Below are 25704 nucleotides of genomic sequence, written 5' to 3' on the forward strand. Positions count from 1 at the left end.
TACATGATTTGTCTTTCGCTGTTCACGTCTTTCAAGAAAGTTGGAATATCTACTGCTTCTATTAGAGTGCATTACCATTTTGAAATTTATTGTGCACTGTCAAAGAGGAAAGTGTGCAACACTTATTTTTCTGTAACATATGCCGTTTTGCAACTCAAATATTATGTTGTACATAGTGTGTATTAGATATCTGTGCAAGGCACTGCATTGTTTGTTTGTTTTTTGTTTTTGTTTTTTGGTATGAATTTGAACTATTTTGTGAGAAATTGCCTATGAAATAGGAGCACATTTAGCATGTGTACATTTGTACCGAAGGTGCATTTTATTTTTCACTGTTTGGGACATTTGCTGTTTGATACTGTAGCAGGGTTTTCTCACTGGTATGTTGTACAGGTAGGCATTTCTATCGCATATGTGCATGCATTTGAGTAGAAGATAAGGTGTTTGATGTGTAAACTAACACCTGATAGTTCAATAGCAACTGACATGACAAAAACAAATTGAGTTTAAAACATAATGCTTGTCAGAAATATCTTTTGTTTTGGAGCAAACTTCCTCACATCGTGCGTTACCTTAATCTGTTTTCTCTCCTACATGAAATGAAGATATATTTAGACTGAGCCTAGACCATGCTTAATAGACGTACACTTGTAGAGGCAAAATAGATTGGTTGGTAAGATAAGTCATTTGATGCATGTATGGTAATCTGTGACATGAATATGGTTCATTTGCATCCTCAACTTAGTTTTAGAAATGAGCTGTTACCTTTTTTTCTTTTTTTGTCTTTGAAATTATCTTTTCCATGGTAATATATATTTGATGCAAACGGCTGAAATAAGACTAAGAGAGCAACGGCAAGATACCTTGTATGTAGTGATTATACCTCCCAGTGATAATGTACTTAGCAAGTGTTGTGCATACACACATTCTGACCTCCTGTGTTGATATACAAACCTGTTGAAATGGAATGAGTTTAACAGGTCACAAATGAGTACCAGAACAATCTATTAATATGTTCATAGCACTTTGTTGTCTTACCATGTCTTTCGAAAATAATGCAATCTACAATGCTTTTTTTACCAAGAATGCAGAATATATCTCTTTTAAATCAGGGTTTGCTGAATTGCGCAAAATGTTTGAATAAACTTGACAATTAACGCATGAAAAATCTGTTGTCTATCGTGCTCGATGTCTGTCTTGACAAAAGTTTGTATTTTTCTTTCTCTCCTGCTCTGCAAAGATATCTTCATAAAGAACTAATAAGTGTCCCATTGAACTTTTATGTGTTTGCTCAGTTTTTGCAGCGTTTTAAGGAAGTATTAGCCTTTTCTTCAGGCCTCATAACTTGTTTTTATGTTCCACGCCATGTAACTGATTTGAGATTAAATTATCATGGTGAAGAAAGGTGAAGCAAGGGTTGAACACACAGCAGAGTGATGCCAGCTACTTGGGCAGCATAGACACAGCATAGGGTTGTGTAAGCACGGTATAAAGTCAACCTTGCCTAAAGTTGAATCTATCGGACTGAAGAAATAGCTTTGACTTCCAAGAAAATTCGACTTATGAGGGGTTAAAATCAATAGAACATAAAGGCAGGAATTCACGAAGATGGTACAAATGAAACCATGGTTTAAACCATAAACGACAAAAACCATGGAGCGCCAAGTGTCGTATGGAATATTTCGTTACGAAATCAGTCATTTCGTCGATGAAATGATAATTTCGTAAACGAAACGGTCACTTCGTCGACGAAATGACCAATTTCGTAACAAAATATTCCGTGCAACACTTGGCGCTCCATGGTTTTTGTCCATGGTTTCATTTGTACCACCTTCGTGAATTCGGGCCAAAGAGAAGAGGACTTGAACAGTGCACTCCCGCTATAACAAAGTCCTCGGGACCGACGTTTTTCTTTTGTTATATTGAAATTTCGTTATAGCTGAACTGTGAAGTACATAAAGATATTGTATGGACAATAATTTTGGGACCTGAATTTTTACTAGTACAGAGAATTTTGTCATAACTGTCTTTGTTACAACGGGAGTGCACTGTTGCTATTTATATCATTGTTTCCTTTAAAAACATGTGAATTTTAAGAATTCCATAACTTTCTTACCCTAGATCCAAATTTTTATGAAATCTCTACCAATCTGTTTGTCTTGATTTAACCCTTTCTGTGCCAGGGACTTTAAACAGTAAGTACAATTCCATGTTTTTGTTTTTGTTTGTTTGTGTGTGTGTGTGTGTGTGTGTGTGTGTGTGTGTGTGTGTGTGTGTGTGTGTATGTGTGTGTGTTTTGCTTTGATTTGTTTGGTGCCATCGGCACTCAAATCACACAGTTAACTCTCAGTACCAGCCAACTAAAAACATGATGTGGAATGAAAATAAGATGATAAAAGAGCCCTGTGTACTAAAGACAGTGCATACCAGGTGGGACTTTACTTTGACAATGATTGGGAGCTGAAGTTTAGGGGTTCCATTTTCCACACAAAATACAAACAAGCCAACTCACGCAAAAGACATATATAGTACATTTCAATATTTATTAGTGCAGTCATTGGCAGCAAAAACAAACAAACAAACAAACAAACAACAACAAAAGTGATATCTTTGGAACACTGTTTACATATCTACATACTGTACAGAGCAATCCAACAAATTTACAGAAAAGACAAAGTAGTTGAATATGTAGCAATCTTGTTTGGCAACATGCTTATATATACACACAACTGTAGTTCATTCTACTTCTCAGTGATTTTTCATCCTTTTTAAGGGACAAGTTCACCTTCATAGACAGGTGGATTGAGTGAATGCAGCAATATTAGTAGAACACATCATTGAGAGTTTGAAGAAAATCGGACAATCCGTTCAAAAGTTATGAATTTTATGAAAGTTTCTGCGCAGTCACTGCTGGATGAGAAGACTACTACAGCTTGTGATGTCACATGCATACCACGATATAAAGAAAATTCAACATATTTTCACTTTTCTCGCTTAATAAAGGGGTCACCTGACTTCCCTCTCTCAGAAGGCAAGGAGATTAATATTACCCTTAACATATGTCAGTGACAAGTCAAGGAAATGTACACTTTTTTCAGAAAGTAAAATTTTATGAAATTCTCTTTATATTTTCCTTATATCGTTGTACGCATGTGACATCATACACTGAAGTAGTCTTCTCATCCAGCAGTAAATGCGCAGATACTTTAAACATTCATCACTTTTGAACAGACTGTCAGATTTTCCCCAAATGTCCACTGATGTGTTCTACTAATATTGATGCATTCACTCAATCCACATGTATATGAAGGTGAACTTGTCCTTTAACACCAGTCCCACCACTGCCTGCTTTTACATTTCCTCTTTGAGGCTAAAGCATTACAAAACGCAGCCAAGTGACAAATACAGGTAGATGAGCACAGCCATACTTTCATGCGCTGTGATTGTGAACACTTTTTGGTCAAGATGAGACATCTTGGAAGAATTTTGAAAACTATAAAACATATAGCAGTCACTACCAGTTCCCTCACATACAGCATGATGGGTCAACCATTTGACACGTTCATGGTCATCTGAGATTAAGACAGATTCTTGCATTTTGTTGCGCTTATAAATCGGATGTCACCGATAAGATCTTGTCGACCCGGCAAACAAAGGTACTGCCATTCAAATGTACAGCTGTACATTCCACGAACAATCCCTTATCCCATGGCAAAGTTTCTCACTTCAAAACTGTGTTCACAGCAGAGAGGCAAATGCTGACTTGGAAATTTCACGCTATCATTGCAGTTACACACTATGCTAAATTTTCTCTGGAAATTCCAGAGATAATATCATAAAGGGGAAACTATTCCACAGTTGTTGTTGTTGTTTTTTTTTTTAAATCAATTGATGTTCAGGTACGTTTAGGCATGAAATTGTGCATTAGTACCATGGTTGTCATGAATGCAATTGATTATAAATGTTGCCGCAGATCTTGGCCATACAGTCTTTCGGTTGTCTTTCATTTTCTTGCTGATGTTTAAAAGGAAGAGTCTGAATTTCAATCATTCAGCATGCCAGATAGTAAGCGAATAATCAACGTTGGTGAAGGTGATGGGACAAACTATCACTTCCGAGGCGATCTGGATGTAGCTATCTTTCCGAAGCGCAGCTGAGGAAAGATAGCGTACACATTCAGATCGCCAAGGAAGTGATAGTTTGTCTCATTGCCTGAAACTAAAAGTTGATTATTTGCTTTATATTCCACATCTAGGGTCCTAGAAATTCCCATTTTATTCCACATCTGAAACCATTTTAGCTGTCTCTAGGTATCCTTAGGGCTTAGGCTACGTGTGCGCGTAGATGACAAAACAATGAGTTTGCTGCGCGCACCGCGCGGCACCGAAGTGAAAGTGCGTTGCACTGTGTACTATCAAGTGACCTAGGTGACATGATAGTCCACAGTGCAACGCACTTTTATTTCGCGCATACTCATCTTGCGTTAGGACTGTGTAGACTGTGTGGAGATCAGCGAAACAAAAGGGACTATCAACATAGAGTGTAACGAACTTTTCTTCTCAGGTGATGTGATGGGCAAAACTACGCTTCATCACATGATCTGCTCTGGACCAATCCTATTGCAACATTCTTAGTATGTGGAATATAAAACAACATATTATATTTCAGACCTACAGGCAGATGTGTACACAAAGGCACCCTACAGAAGCCCAACTTCATAAACAGTTTCAATCACAGCAACTCTTGATGCAATGACAAGCAGAGTGGTAATGACAAGAATAAAGCTTCCTGATTGGGTGCGGCTAAGAGAAGTTTTCATTCTATAGCAAGAGCTGCTACAATAACATCTTTCATAAAGTGAGACCCGGAAGTGCTTCCTTGTTGTTACTGCTAAGTGGTTAACATCGTGTCATTACAAGAAATGACAACAGTCTTCACAACAAAGTTGATCTAGATACACGCTCGTAATGGACGGAAAACACACAAGATTATCACATCATAATGGCTCCACATTTGGTCGTAAGGGATCAGAGTCGGGTCACAGTGTATATACGGCATGCGATTACGCATCTGTTTGCTTATTTTTTGTCTGCTCATTTTTTTGTTTCTTCTCACTCATCCAAAAACAAACAAACAAATAAACAAACAAACTGAGTTCTTAATAGTCTGCACTCCTTACATGGCAAAAACACAACAGTTTGCAGATTGTTTGAGAAATTTCAACAATGTGATAGACATTAATGTGGGGTAAAAAAAAACCCCACAAACCCCACAATGAAATTCTGAAGACATGCGCAGCACAACACAGCATTACGTGACATTTTCTTCTGACCCCAAAGAGACAAAATGCATGCATAACAGTGGTCAGGGATGAATATATCTTTGGAGCAATTCTGCATGGATCAAAAACTGCCCTCTACTGACCGTAATAATCCCAGACACACCTCTTTCGAGATAGGTAATAGGCCAGACATGTTTTTTTTCAACAGACTATACATGGATCAATTGAAAAAGATTTTAATACTGTTGTGGACCATGTATTTTATTTTGTTTTGTTTGTCTTGCAATATTGCTTTATGAAAAGAAAAATTAGAATAATCAAACATACGAAACAGGTGCTTTAGCTGACTTCTATAATTCACCCATTTATTGATGCACAACTATTCACATTTACGAGACATTTATCAAACCGCAATATATACCTTAAGTTCGTAATCATGGTGATTTTGGGGCAGTTACTCCATTGGAAAGACAAATTTGAGGTGTTTTTTTTTATTTCTATATCTATACAAAACTATGAAATTCTTCATTATCAACAAAAACTTTTGGTCCAGCTGATTTAGGATGTGTGTTATGCAAGTGATCTTTACCTTTAGTATTTCAGAGTGTTCACTGGTCTAATGTCTGCAAAACAACACTACTTACAATCACTGATGATTGCTATGTAAATGAGACATTTTTGGGAACATCTCGTTCTACTGCTATTTCTTCACGAACTCCTCTTACACTGGCAGTTTTTCAGATTTGTGCTGTGCAAACCTTGCTTGAAAATCTCTACCCTGGACTAATCACAAAGGAGGTACTCCCGTACTGTTAGCATCACTTTCGTGCGTCACCTTCACAAGCAGGCGACGGGACTGGATACAGCCAGTAACAGGGGGTGCTGCTGCAGAGAGGGGTACTCAGGCTGCTTTTCCACTGGAAACCGGTTCCTGAAAGTCACTGCCACTGCCAAGGGTAAGGGAGGTGAGGCAACTCTGGATCGGAACAAAGTGGACACCAAAACAGCAACTTCTGCCTCTGAAGTTCCACATTTGCCTCCTAACACACAGAGAAGACAGTGCTCCACTAAGTTCTATACACTGCTTGACAATTCTTGCCAGGGTGTTGGTGTGCAGAAGAGATGACCTCGAACTCTATTGCATGTGGTAGCAATGATTTCATCCCCCTCCTCCCCCCCCCCCCCCCCCCCCCACAAAAAAAAATAAACAAACAAACATGAAAGGGGCAGAGGATTGCCGCACCCATCTGCACTAACTGGCTTTCATTGTTGTAAGAGGCTGCACAGGGAATACACACATCAGAACTATGGCTAGTGCATGTTTGTGTTGGGGGGGGGGGGGAGGGGCTTGTGTAAGGCAGTGCATATCTCTAGGCTGAGTGATGAAAGAGCAGACTCAAGTATACAGTGTCCACTTCATGCAACAAAATTGCATCCTTCCCCCCTTGACCCAGCGGTGTGGGGGGTTCACGGGTGGCCCATTTCATTCGCTGCAAACTGTGATACATTCGAAAAAGCGACAAATAGCACCGGTCAGCGAATATGTGCATCGAAGCATATGCCCATCAGTAATGGTCAACTCCAATCAAGATTTTTCGGCCATACGTGTAATCAAACAGGAGATCAGTGATGAAGCTGTACACAATTCATTATGGAGCTTCTAGAATATATCCAAGAGGGGCTACCCTTCCCAATCCATGGTATCCCCAGAGAACTGAGTCTTGCAGAGGGCTCCACCGTGGTGGTGCCGCTACTTGGCAGCGACGTCAGCCTGCTGGTGCTGGGGGACCTGCCTGATGAGACTGTGGTCGATGGTCTGGTGCAGCATGAGACCCAGGACGCCCGCCCGATTGGTCATCGCCGTCCGAACGTTCCTCTCCTGCTCCAAGAGGTCGTCCAGCCGTAACCACTGTGGACAGGGGGGGTGGCAAACATTCATCCATTACTTACACCTGAATCAGTAATAACTTTGCATCTTGCCACTGGCAATACATAGATTCTGCACAAGGTATCATGAGCTAGATTACTACCATAGGACAAAACTCAGCACTTCTTCAAGAGACTTCCCTTTGGGAGATCATGTGGTTTGAGCTCAGAAGGCTATAAGAAGAGGTTGAACAACCCATGCTGCACCGCAAGCATAGTTTATGGAAATTGTTCGGCTGGTTAACATGTTGAGGACGAGTCCCGAATATACTCCGGCAGTTGTCTCTGGAAATGCCTGTTGCAGCAAAATCAAAACACCCTCAACGGGTTAAGATCTACAGAAGACAGCATAAAATACCGGTAGTCGAACATTTGACCACAATTCTTTGCTTCTTTTTCTTGGGGGGGGGGGGAGGAATAGTGGAAAGGATAGTTTTTATCATTTTATTTTTTAATTTATTGATTGTAATTAAAAAAAAAGAAATCAAGAGTGCTGCCTACGCTAGAAAATACTGATGTCATTAAACACAGACGGCATTTAATATCCAACATGCGCCATACAGGAACCATGGAGAATCCTGTGTATAGGCATATAGATATAAGGCCAAGTGAAAAAAAGAATATTAGTTTCTCGTACTCACCCACATCAGTTTTTGCCACTGCATCAAAAATGGCTTTTTTTTAACAAGATAACGAAGACATTTTGATAGATTTTTGCCATTTCCAGTCATTGAACCTCCCATAAGCACAGCCTGCATATTGTACTGTACTTAAAAATGACTGGGCTAGGGTTTGTTGTCTTCAGGGATAAAACTGTTGTTTTGGAAGATGGGGAAAAAAAAGTGCCCTCATCCTTTTTTTTTTCAAAAAGTTAGGACAAGAAATTAATAACCTTTTGTTTTTCACTTGGCCTAATAATGCCAGATTCTTTGTGTTGATGCCTTACTACGTCACAATTCAAGCAAAGATCAAACTTACCCATCTGACTCTCTCCAGATCAATCTCTGCCCTCCTCAGTTTCTCCCAGTTGTGATGCTTGTTGCACTTCCGCTTGGGTAGAGGGCAGTATTTACCAGTGTCCTTGAAGACATCGGCCACTAGGGGGCAGCCACACACCTCTTTCTCACTCACCTAGTGGGACGCAAATGAAAAAGTTAATCTGAATGCAAAGTGCAACTTGATGACCTGTTCAGATGCTAACATACTGAAATAAATGATTCTAAAAAACATTTCTTTAAAAGTTTTTCCATACGAAATGGAAAGGTCAATAGAAAAAAAAAATATATGCTCAAACAGAAATAATGGGATATTTTTAATCTGCACTGGCAGCTTACCTACTGTTTCAGAATGCACTGAAGAACACACTGGCAAACTTTGCCTTCTTATTATACATCACGGTATTAATCGAGGTCGGTCAATGACAGGTCCAAATTTTGGGCACATTCACAGCCAATATTATGTTATGTGCTTTGAATACACAGTTTTCTTTATTCTTTGAAAGTAAAATCAGTGTCACCACCATTGATATCGAACTGTTTGTCTCAAATCTATACAATGAAGTATCACAATTGCTTGCTTATATTTGGTATTCTCCTACATGTTTATTTATTCATTCATCTATTTTTTTTTGGGGGGGGGGGAGGGGTAGGGGTGGGAGAGTTTCTTGTTTCTATTCTTAAGCATGACATGTAGTCAGAAGCAATTCATAAGCACAAAACATAATGCCTCAGGCCACACTTTATGGCAGAGGCATAAAAAATCTATTGCACGCAAGTAACAAATTTCAGGCAAATTAAGCAGCATTTTGTGATCACACTGCCACCCTACATACCTTAGGTTCCTTGGTGTGTTCTGGGCACAGAACTTTCAGCCTCTTACAGTACGTGTTCTGCTGGGCATTGAAGTAGTCGCAAAACATTGATTCCCTGCGGATGTAAAACATGAATCAGTAGAAATGTGGTGAAATATATTTTTTTTTGGCAGAATATATGTACCACAAAAATACATCTTGACTTAGCAAAGACAAACAAGGACACTATAGAGGCAGGGATATACCAAAAATGGGAGTACATGAAATATAAAGTCCTGATGATAATCAGTTAAATCTCATCTTAAGTTGATCTCATGAATTTGTTTGCTTTGTTGTTATTATTTTGTTGTGTGTGCATGTGTGTGTATGTGTGTGTGTGTGTATGTGTGTGTGTGTGTGTGTGTGTGTGTGTGTGTGTGTGTGTGTGTGTGTGTGTGTGTGTGTGTGCATGTATGTGTTGGTACGGGTCTAGGGTAATTACCCCCTGGGCAATTACCCCTGACCCTTTCCCTGGCCCTAATCCTAATTCTAATCCTGAACCTAATCCTAGTCCTAATCCAAACTCCTAACCCTAAACCTAACCCTAACCCTAATCTTTACTCTAACCTTACCACTAACTAGTATTTAGCCGGGGGGTAATTGCCCTCTGGGGGTAATTGCCCGGATACGCTAAAGGTGGGCAAGGTCATTTTTTGTTTGTTACGATGTGCAGTAATACCAAATCGATTGCTGTTTTTGTATATTGCCTGCATGGAAGTGAATAAATAGTATGCGGGAAAAAAGGTCATGTTTTGGTTCGTTCCATTGTTGTTGCATGTACAAATCTCAATTGCCTCCAGAAAGTTTGAGACACACTCCCAAAGGAGACACGCCCCATCCACCTATATGAGCAAGAAACAAAACCTGTAGAGACTTACCCTACAATTCTCGTCTTGTAGGCTGATCCATAGGACGTCTGGCTCTCATACTGTGTTGATGATAAATGGGGTGGGGGGTGTGGGGAGAAGGGGGGGGGGGATAATGGATGCCAAGTTAGAATTTAGAAATACATTCACATCAAACGGGGATCAACAACTTTAAAAAGATAGATACTATAGAATGTCCAGGAGCCAAATTCCCTTCAATCTGTATGGATTGACAAGCTGTGACTGATTTGATACTGCTACATATCAACATATACGTGGTAGACCTATAGTCTCATTTTTGCAGATATTGTGAGTAAACCAATATCTCTGAAATTTCATCTCTCGAGTATGTTGCCTCCCGCTTTTTCCAAGCACTATCTTGGTTACTCCTTATCGCATTTCGTATGTTGCAGTAACTTAACTTCTCTTACTTACAAACAAACAAATGAACTCCTCTCTTCGAATAGAAATCTCCCAGCACAGATTCTTAAAATCATGTTATTCACAACCAGCAGAAATCAGTGGCACAACTATCATCAAAATCAACTGAACATGGCAATCTACGATGGAGACACTGGTATTAATCCTCATCAACACTGCTGGTATTTGTTTTACAACAATTTCCTGTGAAACCAGACTAACCTTTCTGAAGCATTTACTCATATGCATGAGAGCCTTGGCCGGGTTGATGGAATGCCCGCACGTGACACAGTTGACGCTCGCCTCTGCTTCGTCCTCATTGTCCGTACTCTGTGTTGGGGCGGTTGGTGTATACGTGTTTGTGCATGAGTGTGTGTGTGTGTGTGTGTGGAGAAGGGAGTGTATAAGCAGGTGTGTGTTTGTGTGTGTGCATGTGAGTTTAAGTGTGGGGGATGGGGGAGCAAGGGGTGTATCCAGAATGAACAAAATAACAACAAATGAATTACTTCCTGCACATAGTATAACTTTAAGATGGTGTCATTTTTATAGATTCATTTTCTTTAATGGCATTATTTAAGTGGTACAAGTGTGTAAGTACAGTACCTATTCGGGCTAGAGCAATATTTCAAAGTCACTTTTTTCCAACAAGTACATGTACTCACAGAAGTTTTCCTTCATTTTCACTGAAATACACAGACAATCTCTTTTGCACAAAAGCGCTATATTTTCTTGAACATGATATAACAGAGACTAAGTAGTAACAGAAGAGTAACCCATCAATATATACTTTGAGTTTACAGATATGAAAACTTGAAGGCATGACTACATAGCATTTTCTTGCAAAATATGCATTGACATACCAACATCTGACTCTAGCCTTGCACAGATCACAAAGACGTTAATGATGGCTGTTGCATTTACATGCAATTTAACAAAAAATACTCTATTGCATTGCAGTAACTCTCTCAGCCGAAACTGGCCCTAGGCAAACATTCTCAGGTATGAGCAGTGGTAAATCGAAACGCTTGTGCTTACGTCCTGCTCGGCACTGATCGGTACGCTCTTGGCCCGGGCGATGATCTTCTGCAGCCGGACGATCTTGTCGTCGAGCTCGGCGATCTTATGCTTCACCTTCTCCATCTCGCTGCGCATCTGCTCCAGGGACTTGCGGTTGTTCTCCTCGGCGATGCAAGGGCTCTGCTGCCACTGCTTGATGCGCTGCGGGAGGAGCTCGAAGATGCGGCTGCGTCGGGCACAGCGTTAAGGGAGGTAGAGAATGATTAGAGATAGAGAGAGAAAAAAGAGAGACCCGTCAATAAATATGTGAAATTGGGGTGGGACAACAAAATCAATGCCTTTCTTCAAAATCAATCTAATCAGAATGTGTTTCCAATAAGTTCTGGCTTTTTTTGACAGACCTGTACTTGGGTAGGTACCTTGAAGAAATTGTATATATTCACTTATGAAAGTTTTTGTTTTCCTTTTTTGGTAAGAACATATAATCAATTTCATGTGATACAGCCCTTCCTTACAAAGCAAACATCACACATAAGAGCAAATCACATATAAGAGCAAACAGAATGAGACACAGGAATTGATTTCGAGGCAACTGTTTCAGGACAGCACCAGCATTACTTCCCGTAAACCCTGACGTACTTGGCCTTCCCAAGTGCAACTGCAGCCTCATTTGGCGCTACACAGACAGACATCAGGATGTGTTCTACAGCCCCACACATTATCTTGTTCACGAATCCTCCAATGGCTTGCCACTAAGAGCATTTCCATTAACATAATAATGCCAAAAGATAAATTTAAAAAATCAAACATGCACTCACTATATGGCAAGTGCAGAGCTAATGGGCCCATACACTTTGCTGATTTGATGGACTCATACGATGATGAATGGTATCAAAATCAGAGAGGCTTTTACACCTTCTCATCAGGGCATGAAGAGATACATTTTCAATACATCAGGAGATCTTGCGTATATTTTGTGAGACTCTGGAACTCTTGGCAACTGCTCTTGATGAGCCACTGATAGCTTCTCCCGCTATCAGATAGACAAAACTTTGAACGGCAACTCACTTTGTGGCCAGCTTCAGACCACACTCCTCGCTGCAATATTTGCTGAAGGATCGGGCAGCCTCCGTGCAGCCGGGGCCGTAGCACTGTTGCTGATTCTTGAGGGACTTCTGCTCCTGCGAGCGCTTCACTGCACCGTCTGCCGATCTCTTGCGCAGCTCCCGGACCTGGACCTTTTTCACCTTCACCTGTACGTTAGATGAAAAAAAAACAGCACAAAAGCATGTGAACAAAGCCCATTCTTATCTGATTAAGTACAATTACATCGCATTCAAATTGGAAGAATTATGCACATCTTTGCTTTCTTGTGCCTAAATCAATAATCTGTATTTCCATGTATTTCTTGACTATCTGCCCTATTCTCTTTGGATACATTGACCCTTCAGCAGTATGGCTTCATCTCTTCAACTGGAACATGTTCTTAAATTTTGGACAAATTTCCGCAGCTTCCCATCATCTTTTCAACTGGAACATGCTGTTGAATTCTGGACAAATTTCGCCAGTATCCCTTCATCTTGAACATGTTGTTCAAATCTGGACAAATTTATCTACTCTGAATATCTATCTAAAACATGTATGTAAGCATTCCTTTGTGTCAAAAATGCATCATAGTTGAGATTTATATCAGCTAAGAAAATTGAAGTTGGAACACAAAACTAGTTTTGGTACTGTCATTTTAGGATTTGATACAAAAGTTTCTCCACATATCATGGAACACAACATTCTTTGTTTTTTAAATTGTTCTACAAATCAATCTTCAAATCCCTCCTACGTTTTGATCAGTTCTCTTCTTCTTCTTTTTTCAAGTTGACTATGACTCGATGCGAAAAAAATGATCACAGCAACGACAGTAGTATGGATGTGGTAACAAAATAAGCAACATGAGATTAGAAACCACAGAAAGAATAAAATAATCTTTGGTAGTCTCGACACCAACATACTTAGTAGGGCTGTTATTTGTTTCCCTGATGTGTAAAATATGAACGATACTGGACAATGTTTTGGAGTTGTTTGGCGTTGTACCATGCACAGACACAAGGACTCATTTTTGGACAATGTCACTGCAAGGTCAAACACTTACGAGAATAATTTGGGGGTCAACGGAGCCAGATGAAGATACCGGAGGCAAAATCTAGCCCATTATCATGGTGCATGGTACACCTGGCTTTACAGAGTTTGTAAGATGTACATCATGAATGTTTTCCATCTGCCATGATTCATGGGAAGGCATTCAAGATGAGATGGAATAAAAAAAATAAAAAAAAAAAGATATTGAATATGCTTAGTTGAATCTTTCAGATAATGTGGCACGCAGAGAACTGTCTAGATAAAAGCCGCCCCCAAGAGCAGGGAAAGTTATCTGAACCAGAAATGCGGGGCAACTGCGGTAATTTAGTGGCATAGAAAATGTGCAACCCTTGTCACTACAGCACACATCCACACATCATAGAAACCTTCTGCATTTGGCCTTCCTGTGCCACTGCCTTGATTTTCTCCTGTCCAGCTGTTCTGTTCTGTCTGCATGCACACACCTTCTTGTAACTGCATCCAATGTTCCATCACCTCTGTTTTGCCCTCTGCGCTCCTGCTGTACTACCAGCTGACAAGTTTGGGAGGGTTGCGCTTCTCCTGTTTTACCTTTTTGAAGCTAATCACTTTGTGATCTCCATCCTTCAGTACACACCTCCAGGGTCTTGTCTCAAGTACGTTCTTTCTCTAATGCACGCTAATCTCCTTCATGGCACTTGGTATTGCACGTAGGCACCCGAGTTGTCGAAAAAAATCCATCCTCCACTGAAAATCTTGCCTCGTCTCCTACTAGTCCGTCATGCTTCTCTCGCATTTCTTCACCACGCAATATCTCCACATTTTCGCTTCATGCACAGTTGCTGTGGAGCTACATTTTCATGCTTACTTCATCCTCGAAGCTGAAGCTTAAAATCCACAGGTTCAGAAAAATACAGGAATGTCAATCACACACAAAAGCTTTTTGGCACCAGGTGTACCAGCCACCATCAAATTCAATTGTTCTCCACTCTCCACAGTGCTTGTTAATAAGTCTGCTGGGGAAATAATTCAAAAGTTCAATGCCTTGTCACGAGCCCTACCTTTTTCTTCAGCTTCAACTTCTTCTTCTGCTTCTCCTCCTTCTTCTCTTTCTTCTTCTGCAGCTTCTCCTTCTTCATCTTCTTCTTCTTCTTCACCTTCTTCTCTTCCACTTTCTTCTCCTTCTTCTCCTCCTGCTGCTGCTGCTGCATCAGCAGCTGGGCTCGCATCGCCGGGTTGAACTCGGGCGGCATGGCGTAGTCGTGATGGTGGTGGTGCATTAACTGCAAAGCGCGAGCCTGAAGGAGATGACAGACACACAAGAGTTCCACATTAATCCACTCCTTGCCCTTTGCATTACTTACTACTGTACAGGCCACATAATTAGCAAGTCTGATTTTTTTTTTTGTGTGTGTGTGTGTGAATCGGGACTTCCCAACAATTTCCCCCAAATTGCTAAATTCACAATTATGGAGTACAGTATTGAATAGAGAAATGTATGCGTGCATGACACATTCATGTCATGATCAGAGTCAACATTTTCGTGTGTTTTTGAATTCCCGGTTAGTACCCTACTCTCTAAATTTTCGGGGGGGGGGGGGGGGGGAATGGCGTTTTTCTTCCAAATTGTCTGTTAGTTTAGAGTGAAAGGCCAACCGAGGAGACTGTACTAACGGGAAAAATAAAAAAAAATTGAAGAGTTTGCCATAAAGAGATAGGAACATGAAATCATTTCCAGACTTACATCTTTCATTCAAAATAAGAGAATCTAATAAGAATAAAAATGAATAAATGAATAAATGAATGAATGGATGAATGAGAATGAATGAATGAATGAATGAATGAATGAATGAATGAATGAATGAATGAATGAATGAATAAATAAATAAATAAATAAATAGATAGATAAATAAACAAACAAACAAATAAATAAATAAATAAATAATAAATAAACAAACAAACAAACAAACATTTAACTCACCACCTCTGTGTCCGTATCATGACTGGTGGCAGAATCATATTTTTTGCCGTCGGCACCCATAAGCTTGCTCTTCTTGTTGGAGAATGGCCTCAGAAAAGATTTCTGTGGGGACAGGACACACAGCCAAAGTCAACAGCAAAATACAGCAAGTATCAAAAACGGTCAAGTTAACCATCCCTTGAAAGACCTCTCTCGCAGCAGTGATTTAAAAATGTTTGAGATATCACATTTGATGCATATGTGTAGGTCAGTTGTATCACAAAACATATGTGTAGGTCAGTTGTATCACCAAACATCCTACCATATAAAGATTTCACACAAAGCTTTAAATAAAGAAGATATCCCAATTTTTCTCAATAAACCATAACTGCAGTTTAATCGAGAAACATTTTTATTATAAATATTGTTCTCATTTTATATATCTAACAATATTAGTATTGATTATACTGATTCAAATTTTTACATTGGTTGTTTCTATCCCTAGAACTATTTTGAAGCACTAAAACTGGGTTACCGTTTCATCTGCAAATGGTAAATAATGCCTGTAATTTCATTTCTGTTACTTCCAGAATGACATTCCACAGCTAAAGCACATGTGTTTCAAAGCAGTTTATGATCAAAAATTACATTTCCATATTGTACTGCTCCAATCCACTCCTGAAGAGTAAAACGGTAATCACATTACTCAAAATTCTTGAGCCAAGACCAGCAAGAGATTTTCAGAGCACTGAACTGCAAACAAGTTACACTACACATCAACAAGCAAGCCTTTCATTGTTTATGAATCATGTATCTTAGAGGCATTAAAAATCCAGGATGTCACATCAAGATTTTTCAAAGTCACAGTAGCCACATTGAGATGTGGGATTCATATCTTTGGATGGTATGGGGATTCGATGTACTCACGCTTGCTCTTCTGATGCACTGCTTCAGACGACATTTCTGCCTGATCTTGTTTGGCCCTCCAAACTTCTTCATATCCTGTAATAGTCAGAGAGGTACAGTATCACATGCTGTAAGCATTTTTCTTTCACGAAAGGAAACAACAAAATATTGGTATCACGGTAGTCACTTGAAACAACTTGCTGCTAGCAATTGATATGTTGTTGCATCAATCCTACAGTTGATAGCATATGCATCCCTGAAACTCTTACTGTTATTGATCATTCACTTGCATGCTTAGGAAAACTGAGGGAGGATTATATAACATATAACATACAAATTTTGAATTGTGCATAACACCACTATCAAATTCCTCTTGAGCAACGTTACATTGTATATGCCTTTAAAGGGTGTGTACAGTTCTGGTCGAGGTGAGGATTTAGCTTTTAACGTTTTGCGAGATATTCAGAAACCACTCTATGAGATGTCAAAGAGCATGCAATTCTAAGGGGTATCAAAAGTTTATTTGATGAAAATCGGTTTTGAAATGGCTGAGATATCCAAAAACAAGGTGAAACAAAGAGATCCTAATAAAAGGTGTGGCCTGTTGCCTTTTATTATTATCACTTTTTTTTATATCTCAGCCATTTGAAAACCAATTTTCATCAAATAAACGTTGAATCCTTCTTAAAATTATATACTCTTTCATATTTTATAAGAGGTTTCTCATTATCTCACTTAGGAATGTTCAAACCATGAATCCCCACCTCAACCAGTACTGTACAGTCCCTTTAAGTTTAACCCTAATAACAACAACTTAAGAATACAAGAATGCAAAGCAAAGATTTCACGATACAAAGCACAAGGGCATATGGCAATGATTAAGATGCTCACTTTGTATCTGCTGACCTACGAGGCATTTCATGACAGAAAAAGAATGGATAATGTGAACGCTTCCATTTCCATCATTAAAGGTACTAGCCCACATTTGCAAACCCACGAAAATCAAAACTGCATAAAACAGGTCCAATATGACTTCAAGTACAAGTTATAACAGTAACATACCTCACCTGTTGCTCTTTGTCTATACCATTCGATAAAAGAGAGAAAATCATCGTTTTAAAATCAATTTTCAAACCGGGTCAACCTGACCCAAAATCGAATTACGAGCGCGGGCTAGCTACGTACTAACTGCGACCAGCCCCAACGTGCAGCGTTGGGGCTGTGCCGTTTTCGCATTCAGATCGAGGAGTTGTACAAAACGGGTGCCGTTTCGGCGCTATATTTCCTTAATTTTTAACAAAAACTACTAGGAATACTTACATGGGTCGATTAAACCTAAATGATTAATTTCGGCGACTGTTTGATGCATTTCATTGCTTATGATGCAGAAAATGTTGTCTTATAACGCGAATATCTTCAGCTCACCGATGCTCACTGAAACTCACAATCACTTGCACAGGCGCACAGCATGCATGCAGTGCAGTGCATTGAGAGCATGCGTAATGCGTACTAATGGATATAGCAGCAAGTCTCTCCACTGTTGCACTAGGGCAGGCTGCTTACTACTCCTAAAAAAATGTAGAAAATTTTGCAGCTTCTAGATAAATGGGTGAGAAAAACCAAGTCGAAAAGGTTATGTATTAATTGTCATTGTGTTTATGATAGAAATTTAGCTGTGCTTTATTTGTGAAGTCGCCATGAATGTGGCAGTGATTTTTGCTCCCGCTCAGCTGCGAGGTAGCCGCCAGGACCGCGCCTTGCGGCGCGGTCTCCGGGGCTAGCTACTAGTACGTACATGTAACTTACACATGTATCGCATGCAAGTAGTACGTACGTGGACCGGAGCTAGCGAGCGTTATACGCATGCATACGGTGCATTTTCATTTATTTTTATGAAAGTAATGGACTAATTGGAACGAAATTTTGCACAGGTGTTACTGCAATCATACCCAAACTCCATGCTAACTATGAGACCAATTGCTGCAGGTTTACAAATGTGGGCTAGTACCTTTAATGTCACATGACAAAAACAAAGGACCTCAACCCTCACTGGCATTGACAAATCTTGCATCACTCTAAAAAGCACTGATTCAGCACCTTACCCTGCAAAAGTCGCATTCTCCACAATCCTCTACTCGATTGCATGCGTCACAGTCCCCACACCTCCTGTTTGCTCTCTTTGGGCAGAAGAAACATATGGGAAGAACATAATGAAAAATTATGAAACACCCAAGTCAAAATACGATTGCTCTCCCAGTCAAGTAAAACTGTTTTTTTTTCTGTGTGCTTCATTGACAAACAGGCCACCTATAAGATAATGAGGCTCAGACTGAAAGTTTCAACAATGTCAACAAGAGAATAGAGCAGTTATAAAACTGTTTATTGAAAGCGCCTTGGCCCATTTATATAAGCATATAACCATCTAGCACTCATTCAAGCAACCCATCTATCCTGGTGTATCATAAAACCCTATTTTACTCCAACATACAGCCAATTATTCAATTCTTCAACTTGATAGCATCGAAATATTGTAATGAATCTCTGATCATTCCTTTTGTCACACTACACTCACAGAATGTTCAGAAGTCTTTGGGGTATGTGTATTCTGTACCCTTGAAGTTAAAGACTATGTAACCAGTGGTCCCTTTAAACAAACATTCTAATTATTTCACCAATTGTCAGTGATATACGATCATACAATATTCAATTTCATTTAATTTAATTTCGACAACTCATATAAAGCATAATCAAAGGGTATAAGAATTATACATAGAACATAGGGTAATAAAGGAAAAAAGTACTCTACCACTTTGACAAGAAACAAAACACTACTACAAAACAGGTATTTCATTAAGTGGGGCGATCAACACAGACCACTGGTCTTTCTGGGGCCAATTCCAAGATTTATAAACCAATATGGTCAATATTTTGTTTATTTAGCACAAGTCAAACCAATTCCTGTTTTCAAGCCATTATGCAAAATAAATCAAAGGCACACAGACATACAAATGAAGAAAAAGAAAAAGCACACATAGCAATCCCGCCCACCTGTGCGGCTTTGGACAGCTTCAGTCCGGGGGCTGAGGTGGTGTAATCTTCCGAGGCGTCGGCCTCCGAAGCACCAGTCTTCTCCCCTCCGGTCGATCCCTCCTTCTGGGACATCTTGAGCAGCTTCATCTTCTTGCGCCGCTTCTCCCGCTCCCGCTCCTTCTTCTTCATCTTCATCTTCATTTTCATCTTCATCTTCTTCTCCTTGAGGAGCTGCTTCTTCTTCTTCTTGATCTTCTTGCCGCTCGGCTTCTCCGGCTTCTCCGGCTTCTCCTTCTTCTCCTTCTTTTCTTTCTTCTCCTTGTACACGATGTGAAGATCTGGATGCTTCTCTGTATGATAGACACAAAAAATATATTGTATCAAAAGAATGAATGTCACTTTCGTTACTCTGAACAATGAATGAATTCTAAATCTTACATATGATCTAAACTTATCACAGGTTAGGCCGATGACCGAAAAGGTTATGATGATGGTTTTGTTAATCACAATGATTATTACCATAAACAGAAGTCACAGTGATCACTATGGCTTTTGTCAAAGGCATCAATAACAGGCAACAGACATGGAAAGAATATATCTCAATGAGCATAGAGAATCTGAAAAAGTATCAGTGGTCAAAGTGAATCTGAAAAAGTAGTCTCAGAGCATAAATGTACCGATGCCAAAGACATCGCCTTCTGTGTCAGCAAGTGCGAGTGTCTTACCAGAGTCAGAAGATAAGCTCCAAATTCCAATAAGTCATATGAAAAGTCAGAAACTGAATGATATACATGTACACTGTAATCTATTGATATAAAACTCATTTTCCATTTTCCATTAAATAAGTGATGCCTGAAAGGAATTCAAAATCACACGATAAGATTCATGCTCATTTCAGCTTGCGGGGAAGCAGGTGCTCAGAAAATAGTCACATTTTCAGCCGGCAGAACAAAATTTTGTACGTCAGATACAAAATCAGAGTGGATGAAATATTCTATTATATATATCCAGGATAAATTTTTACAAATCATATTTACTGTTACATGATGTCTGAAATACTTCCAAAATCCAACATCCGAACTTGTGTTCTTTTTCTGCTCGAGAAAAAGCAATGCAGGGAAGCTAGTTTCAACAGTTATCCCATCAACCCAACACCGACATCCAAAGGAGATATTCAAGAAGTTAACACTGGAAGTCACTCATTGTGGCGGCTTGCTCGTGCATAGTGTGCTTTTGAATTCAGTGCAATGCTGTTTGTCACAGAAATTCAGGTGTGAATCTCATGAACATGAGTCCACACGTCTTGGATGCATGCATCATGCCTCAATCTTTTTGTACATTTATCAATCTATTTATAAACATTTTTCCCCTATGAATAAGTCCTTTTTGGATGCACCTTCAAATTTTCAGATTCCCTTCCAACTTTTATAACAAATGAAGTTTTACATAGCAGTTGGCAGCTCTGCTTGTGACATGATACTGAAGATTTATCATAAGCACCAGCACTTGGATCTTAGAAAAACTAATTAGCTTCTGTCTTTTGAGAAGCAGAACAAATACAATGCAGAGAGAAAGAGCAGCAGGGAAGAGAATAACACACTTTATATGGCATACCTTTGCAAGGTGGACATGCATATTTCAAAATATACTTGGCGGCTGCCTCTTCAACACCAACACATCTGCCGTGGTACCACTCTTCGCAGTTATCACAGGCTCTGCCAAGATACAACATACAGTGTAGAGGTCATGACTGTGAATCATTCATTCTATAGCTTTCTGCTGGCCTAGTACATGTGGCACTCTTGGTGAAATTGTACAAAGTAATGGCACAAACAATGACATACTCAGAATTTTTTATTGTTATCGCGTCTTGTAAAGAGAAGAGCATCAAGCACATTTTATCTTGGTATGAAAAATATCTGACAGCCTTTAATGAGATCCCCTTCATTCACAATAATAACACTGAGGTCTGTGACTTATAACTGTAGCATTTTTTGTTTGACAATTGTCTTGTTTCCTGATAACTTTCAGTATTGTTTTCAGAACATCACAAAAGATTGCATGTAGGAGTCTTGGATGACCAACTTGTATCTATCTTTGACAACTTAATCACTATAGGAGGTTGCTTCTAGCAATTTCAGATCATGCGGGTGTACACAAATTAGCACACCAATAAAGGGACATGTTTTCCCATAATAAAAAAACAGAGAAATACTCGAGCAATGTACGCACATCATGAACTGAGAGCAATCCGAGCTTCTGCAGAGACAGTAGATGATTGGCTCATCGTCGGCAGTGGAGACGCCCCCTGGCCCGCTGCTGTCGTCCGATTTCTTCTCCGCCTTGACTTTCACCTCCCTCTCCTTGTCCTTGTCCGTCTTCTCTATCATGCTGACCAGAGTGGCCACCTTTGCCTTTCTCTCGGGCAAGACGGCAAAGGGGTATGATGAGGACATCTGGAGCTGAGAGTCATCCTAACCAGAGAGTTCAATCAAATGGACACCAAACATAAGACATTGACTTTATGGATTCATGAACAGATGAGCGGGAGACAGCGGCTGCGTGTAGTAGTTATTTATGCCCCCACGCCCAACCCTAACTAAGCTCGCTCTAACGGTTAGATCTTTAATGAGTATTCCTATTTCATTATCGTTACTCCTGTGTTTTCTCTAATAGTTACATGTAAATTTAGAAACTATGTCTAACGTTACTCAAAGATCTCCGCTAATTATTCACGGCCCTTTGAAATGTTATTGCTGCAGGGATGCCAAGTTTTAAAAAAAAAATTATGAGTGAGATTTTCCTGATTCGGCATCTCGGCATGCGAATGTGCACGCGAGCGAGGGTGTGGGAGGGGTTTTTCCTCCCTGTGGCCTCCCATGATAGGGAGCCTTTTCAATTTTTAGCTCTTAATGGTGCGATCAGGTGCATACTTAAGTGACTATTGTTTACTTATTTTGACAGAAAAAAGGGAAATACCTTCAATTGCAACTAGAGTAAAATATCCCGTTTGCTGCAGTTTAAGCATTGTTAAGGGTTTTTCCAACTTGTAAACAAATCAGGCAAATTATTTTCAACCATTTCATATATCATAGACAAGATTATTCATTAATGCAATTGTTTTCATAAAAGAAATTTACCATTGACAAACGCAGTTTTCATGATTTACCAGGGCAAAACCCGGCACAATTTTTGCCGATAAGGGCGATATGCGACGTAGTAGTTCTGCTTGTGGCATGATGTACAATCCCTATGCAATACGCGCGTGCTCCGCGATCTTTAGCTGAACGCCTTCACATGTCTCGCGAACATTGCGTAAGCGCCAATTCCCATTGCGAAAGCACGTGAAAATAGCGGGCACACATGCATTGGCCGCAAACAAGGTCGCAATTCTGGCGGTGTTGTTGATCTTGATGTCATTCTCGTGTTTTTCTGAATTTTTGTGAGGATATGTTTTCAAAATCCATGTCAGATGAACATCGGGAAAACGACAAAAAATCAAGTTTCTTGGACCATTATTTCTTAATTGTTATGTTAAGAAGTACCGAAATCTTTTTTTTGGATGCGATATACAGATGTTGTCATTTAGGTGAGAAAATTTCACTTTCGTCAGAGATCGTGCCCATTTTATCGGTTGGCTTTTGTTGATTGGTAGTGTGTTAGTATATGTGTAGTGTGCATATAACAGTGCAATGCTGTGTTTAGCGGTATATTACCAAATATGTTGTACCTGCCGCGAACGGCTGCATGGCCGCTTACTGCCGCAGTTACTCTATCACTTTAATCTTTTGAACTACGCTCATTATTATAGGTCCATAATGCAGACTTCGCCCGATGCATGCGTGAGAAAAATGGGTGTCGTGCGTGAGATCGTGAGATGGCCCCTAAATGCTCGAGTCTCACGCAGAATGCGTGAGACTTGGTACCATAATGGTAGCTCTGTTGCTCAATGCTGTATTTTACAGGCAGAAGTCGCACGGAGCACGGCGTCTGTGGCATGGACATGGGCGGCCTGGTCTTGACCGACAAGTAGTATGTCAAATTCCGCGAAAAACTTCTAATTTATAATGACATTGGCTGGGTCAGTTAAGAAGCGAACAACTGACCCAGCAAATGTCATTATTATAAATGAGAAGTTTTCGCCTTAGACATGTAAATTACTTGTCGGTCAAGGCCTGGTCTAGACAGAAAGATCCGTCTATCCGGAGGACTCTTTTATATTTTGCCATTAACGCTGTCCTCCATACGGAGGGGATCCGTGAAGCCAGACGCAGTCTCCGCGGAACATTCCCCGACGGACAGATACAGACCGATCTTCGGTCAAGGCCTGCTGCTAGCTAACGTTAGATCCATACCGGGCGGTAGGCCGCCTACTACGCAAACGAGTCGAACGACATTTCAATCCATTATTACAGAATCGCAACAGAAAAGTCTACATGCATACAACATAAATTACATGTACACTACTAGTTCTTTCATGGATGTAAAGACTGTTTATGGTAGCTGACTTACGCTAGATTCTCCTTTCTCCGTCGAATCTGCCATTTTCACAATCAAAGTTCGCCCTGTCTATAACGTTTTACAATTTCACCATTCGCGGCATTCACGCACCCCTGGCCTGGTAGAATACAACCCTCTTGATCTTCCCTCGCGTCGTTTACGCTCACAAATCAAGTTGTTTTACGATACAGTGCATGTACACCGGAAGGAGCGAGCGCCAAGTCACAAGTACAGTATGGTTCCCTACAGTATAAGCGTACTGAAAAAGCGTGCGACGCCGAGTCGGGAATAATGAAATATCCTGGTGCTAATGATTTGAGTTCATGTCATCATAAAAGAAAATAATAAAATATTTTATTACATTTTAAGAGCTTATAGATTTAATAAATTGTAAATAATTATATTAAATAAATGAATAAGTCTAAAAACATAAATTTTACAGGTTAAATTTGGGAAATATTAACCATAACATAGTGAAAGATAAATGTTTTATTAAATTGGCATAACCCGATCTCTCCCATGATCATCGTCCAAGGATATTTAGAAATCCATCTTCAATCAAAGCTTCGCGCTGCTTCGATGTTTTATGCTCATCATCCAGCCAACCAGGATACAGTAGACGCGAAATATGAATGTGCGGGCATCTATCTACGCTACGGCCCGTACGGGAGCGATATTTTGCGGCTTCGTTTGTGTTGGTTTACGCTGATGATGGATATGTGTACGTGTTAACACACGGCCGGCCGCGGCCGGACAAGCCGACCATTGCCGACGACGTATGTACAACGCATTAGAACTTTTCTAGCAAGGTTCTAAAGCTTCCACCTCTCCCGTTCTGCTGTTTCAAAAGGCCATCTAGTGTGTCGCTGCACGAAATTTCGGGTGAGATTGGTAGAAAAGGAGGGCCGTCAAATCGAGATTAATAGTATAATAGTCGCTTAGCCAAGCCAACCAACGAACGAACGGCAACGACCAACAACGTATCACTGCACTGCCACTAATCTGACTGGTAAATATAGGGGTTTTAAATGCCGGGGTTGTCATGTGGGCATGGCATGGGAGTCTAGTATAAATTTAAGAAAGTAAGGCCAGGGATCATCGTATAGACCTATTATTACTAATATTAGACCGTCTCTTTATAGGCCTACTTGATTTATAGTAATTCTAACGGTTAGAGTGGTAGTGTTGTAGTGGTAACATTAAATGTTTATGATGAATGAGTGCAATGAGGTGGACAGAATATTTCATGAGGTGAAAGATGAAATGATCCATTCAACGAGCTGACGAGGCGCAGCCGAGTTGAATGGATCAAACATTTCAAATATTCTGTCCATTGCAAGAATGAACATAATTATGATGAAAAACGTTTATTATTTGTTTTATATAGAATCTAATGCCTAGAATAGATCCTTGTCATTTGATGCTTTATTAATTTAGAAACGACAGACTGAGATCGCGAGAGTGCTCACTGAGCGCTTTACGCTAGCGCGCCTGTCGCATACACACACTGTCACTGCAGAGTGCAAACACCAGCGCGTTTAACACGCGTAGTGTGTCAGGCTCTCAATCCAATGACAATGTCAGCGAACGTGCAATGGAGCAAATTGTATGGATCCAAAATTGCACTGTGAATGGAGCCACAATTGCACGGATGATAACATTATAGTGTAATGGGCCGAATGATCAATGTCAAACAACCAGTCAAATGACAAGGATCTGTTTGAATACAGGCGTTTAAATACAAATAAATTTACTGAATGTTTATGGGGTGCTGTTCGTTATTCCGAAGGTTCGCTATTCCGAAGGGTCGTTAATCCGAAACACGCAAATTCCCTAT

General features: G+C 40.0%; 1 protein-coding gene across 1 annotated transcript; it reads right to left on the minus strand.

The window, feature by feature from the left end:
- Nucleotides 1-6118: 6118 nt before the first annotated feature.
- On the minus strand, nt 6119-23912 carry LOC139718121 (CXXC-type zinc finger protein 1-like). Its single transcript, XM_071629606.1, is given in 16 exon segments — nt 6119-6257; nt 7036-7190; nt 8186-8338; nt 9039-9132; nt 9935-9984; nt 10565-10672; nt 11378-11585; nt 12428-12612; nt 14533-14769; nt 15438-15554; nt 16359-16433; nt 18440-18514; nt 19386-19717; nt 20982-21082; nt 21600-21841; nt 23880-23912. Coding segments are annotated over 16 exon segments (2304 nt in total).
- Nucleotides 23913-25704: the final 1792 nt, after the last annotated feature.

This window comes from Diadema antillarum, unplaced genomic scaffold (assembly GCF_040938485.1).
Source record: "Diadema antillarum isolate AM-2024a unplaced genomic scaffold, OU_Dant_1.0 scf00000089, whole genome shotgun sequence".
In the NCBI taxonomy this organism is placed as follows: domain Eukaryota; kingdom Metazoa; phylum Echinodermata; class Echinoidea; order Diadematoida; family Diadematidae; genus Diadema; species Diadema antillarum.